We start from the raw sequence: 3,252 nt of genomic DNA, 5'->3' as shown, positions 1-3,252 counted from the left end.
GCTCATCATTAAAAACACCTATCAATTTCATTTCATTACATTATTGATACATTATTTTTGATGTTACAGAAACAGATTATTTACATTTCATAAGTCATGGGGTCCAGTTTCATGCCTTTTGTGTTATCCTAGATCAAAAACATAATAATAGGGCAAAAAGAAAGGAAACCAAATTATGGAATATGTGAGTGGGGAGACATAGTAGAGTCTAGCAAAGACAATAATATTGAATCAACATGACTTTTATTCCTCATCATGGCATCATGGAATACAATAGTTTCCCGACACGGGCGGGGGGTATTATTTTAGGAGTGCACACTAGGCACTTACATACTCACGACAGTAGTAGCTAGCACTAAGAGCAGAAGATAGCATAGCAAAGATCATAGTAGTAGCATGATCAGTTTAAAGTTCAGGGTAATTGTGCTTAACTAGACGAGCGAGTTCGAGACCATGAGGCATAGGCGCCACACGGCAAACTGTAAGCCCGTCTGTTATCTTCACCTTGCTAGTTCCACTGCTGAAAATCAAGTCAAGCAGCGCACCTGCAGCTATCCCAATGAGCGCACCAATTCCAAAACCGACGACTCCTCCAATTACCGTGACAGCCGCAGAAGCAATTTCGATGTCTAGTGCTACGAATCCAGCTTCTACAGCAGTAGTAACTATTTCTCCCACCTCAAGATTAACTACTGCAGTTAACGCATTTACTGAATCCCTAATCGCTGCCTCCAGCTTATCTTCTGCTGTGTATATGTCCCACACCATTGCAGCTGCTGTAAAAACTAAAACTGCCACCCCGACTTTTCCCAAAGCTTCAAATGAGTAAGTCACCACAGATTTTCCTTGTCCCGCTTCCGCAATAATATTGTCATATACCTGGCAAACATGATATACACATTGTAGTGATGTTTAGTACTACTTTTATAATACAATATAAAGCCACTATTTTTGCGCCATATGAAAATTACAATTTATTAAAATCGAAAACTCAAATGATCTCTATCCAAATTTAGCAGAAGTTCAAACGGATTCTAACGGAGGAACCATTTTAGGAAGAAATGACTCCTCTTTAGTGTTCACTATGATCAGTTCAACGATTAAGTGAGGCCCTGACATTTGGTCATGAAATTATTTAAGTGAGTTCAACTCGAACTCCAAAGCATCTTGATAACTTCTTATGTGTCTCAAGTACCATTGGAAAGTTTTTGATATAAGCATTCACTTGATTGTAATTTTTCTATGAGTTACATATATTCGATGGTTAAAATGGACTTGAAATCCCCAAATTCAACAACTTCAGTTCAGTTGTACAAATTGCAGCTCTTAAGAACACAGCATAAATCCATTATATATCTTGACTCTTGATGACTTGAAACATAGTTTTTTAAGTCATGACTTCTTTGTTGTTAAAACCTTTGGTTCACGCTGTAGTACCACAAATCTTTTCTATATAGTAATAACAATATATAAATATGGAGACGAAGACGTGTAATATGATACATTAAAGATTGTTAATTAATTGCAATTTATGTATGATAAGCTGGAAAGGGCCAGGTTTAGAGAGTAAGTTAGTTCATACCTGTAGCTTTTGGATATCATCCAAGTTTTTGAAAGTCCCCCTAAAACCAAGCTTTGACATATTTCTGCAAGTACAATTGGATAAGCAGGAAAGTCATTGTTGTTACATTTACATAGAACTGCAAAAGTACCATCTATAAGTGTAAATAGTAAACAAAGATTATGTTCCCTAAGAGATTGCAAGATTTTATTTGTTTGTTCTCAGCAATGTTAAGCAAGTAGACTGCATGCCACTATTTCTACAAATTTTCATAAAGCTCAATATCTTTCAATTTTAATAATTTAAAGTTGAATAACCAAGTGGTTTAATCCAACACTTTGGAGGTCGAGTTTTATCAATTTTGGTTTTAAGTTCCCATCGTGTGAAATATTAATGCTAATAATGATACAAATTATTGCAATCATTTTGAACACAATGGTATTTAAACATTTATAAATTAATGATGATGACGCTGGGACATACTCTTGCACAAGATCCTCAAACATGATTTTGTTTTCCTTGAGCCATTTTGAGAATTGATTTGGTGCAAAGTGTTGAAACTTTTTGGCATTCTCCAGCGTGGCTTTCTTATACATGCCAGCCTCAAGGGCAAGGCGCTGGGCCTCCTTCTGTTGGGTGGCTGGATTGAGGAACTTTAGCTGCTTGATGAGATCATCACTGTGGGTCTTGAGCTTGTCAAGGTAGGTGAGACGGGTGTTGTAACTCCGGATGAATTGGAGAGATATTCCGATGGCCTTGGTGCAGTAGTCATAGACATCCTTGCCAATATCTTGCTTGGTGGCATCCTTCTCAGCCTCGGTTTGTGCTATCATGTCCCGTGCACTGTCAAGGATGTGATACACCTTATCGCGGGCATCATTGGCGTCACGGAGATACTTTTGTTGCTCTGCATACGAGTTGAACTCGAGCTCTTGAAGCTTCTGGACTTCTTGTCGATGAATCAGATCGGCTAGCTTATGCAACTGCCCTGGACTTAAATCAACTAGGTCACCTGACATGATCTAAGCCTGAAAATATGTAGTTCTTGTTATTAGTCATATATACCCACTCACTAAAATCACTCAAGGGAAAAAAAGGTACGATACAAAGATACTACTCCTACTCCTACAATTGATTCGACTACACACACGCAAACAAAAGGCACACCATGGTACTAAAACTGGAACTCGAGATCAGATCTAGCTCTATCCATCTGAATCACACTGAGGCAGAGGTGGACGGCGACCAACAAAGGAATCACACGAGCGAGGAAAGCTGAGGTTCCTGTCTGTTAAACAAAGTGAGTATTAGTAATTAGGATAAACTGACTAACAATTAGCAGTTGGCTAAAGGGAAACTCTTCCCGTCTACACCGCGGCCAAAACGCTTGGTCGCGCTAGCTGCTGGCAGGTCGAACCCTACATTAATTTCTTTGACGCGGTCTACTTTCTCTCCTCGAATGGCCGGTAATCGCGGGCGGTAGAGGGCGATGAGCGTGGCTGCTAGGGGGCAATTGGGTCGACGAGAGCGGGCAGCGCCATGGCCGGCAAGTACGTCAAGGACGCGGCAGCGGTTTTTGCTACATGCTTCGACCGGCATTACATTTTGCTATAACCAACATCGCATATTGCTACATCACACAGCCGGCGTCGCGATTTTGCTGCAACTAGCATATTTTTTTGCTACAACCA

General features: G+C 40.0%; 1 protein-coding gene across 1 annotated transcript; it reads right to left on the bottom strand.

Moving 5' to 3' along the window:
* Positions 1-264: 264 nt before the first annotated feature.
* On the bottom strand, positions 265-2,591 carry LOC123441241. The gene is made up of 3 exons (XM_045117732.1): positions 2,045-2,591; positions 1,583-1,646; positions 265-879 (listed from the first exon to the last, which is right to left on the bottom strand). The coding sequence occupies exons 1-3, from the start codon at positions 2,578-2,580 to the stop codon at positions 406-408; spliced, it is 1,074 nt and encodes a 357-aa protein (XP_044973667.1). The 5' UTR covers positions 2,581-2,591; the 3' UTR covers positions 265-405.
* Between the last annotated feature and the right edge of the window lie 661 nt (positions 2,592-3,252).

The sequence above is a fragment of the Hordeum vulgare genome, chromosome 3H, assembly GCF_904849725.1.
Source record: "Hordeum vulgare subsp. vulgare chromosome 3H, MorexV3_pseudomolecules_assembly, whole genome shotgun sequence".
NCBI lineage: Eukaryota > Viridiplantae > Streptophyta > Magnoliopsida > Poales > Poaceae > Hordeum > Hordeum vulgare.
Note: the sequence above shows the minus strand (reverse complement) of the source record. Positions and strands in the feature narration are given on the sequence as shown.

What these genes read in the sequence shown, in the direction of transcription:
- LOC123441241 (XM_045117732.1), bottom strand. Translation starts at nt 2,580, where the DNA reads ATGTCAGGTGACCTAGTTGATTTAAGTCCAGGGCAGTTGCATAAGCTA. An exon ending in TTTGAGGATCTTGTGCAAGA is followed by an intron (nt 1,647 to 2,044) that starts GTATGTCCCAGC and finishes TTGTACTTGCAG; the next exon opens with AAATATGTCAAAGCTTGGTT. An exon ending in ATGATATCCAAAAGCTACAG is followed by an intron (nt 880 to 1,582) that starts GTATGAACTAAC and finishes CATGTTTGCCAG; the next exon opens with GTATATGACAATATTATTGC.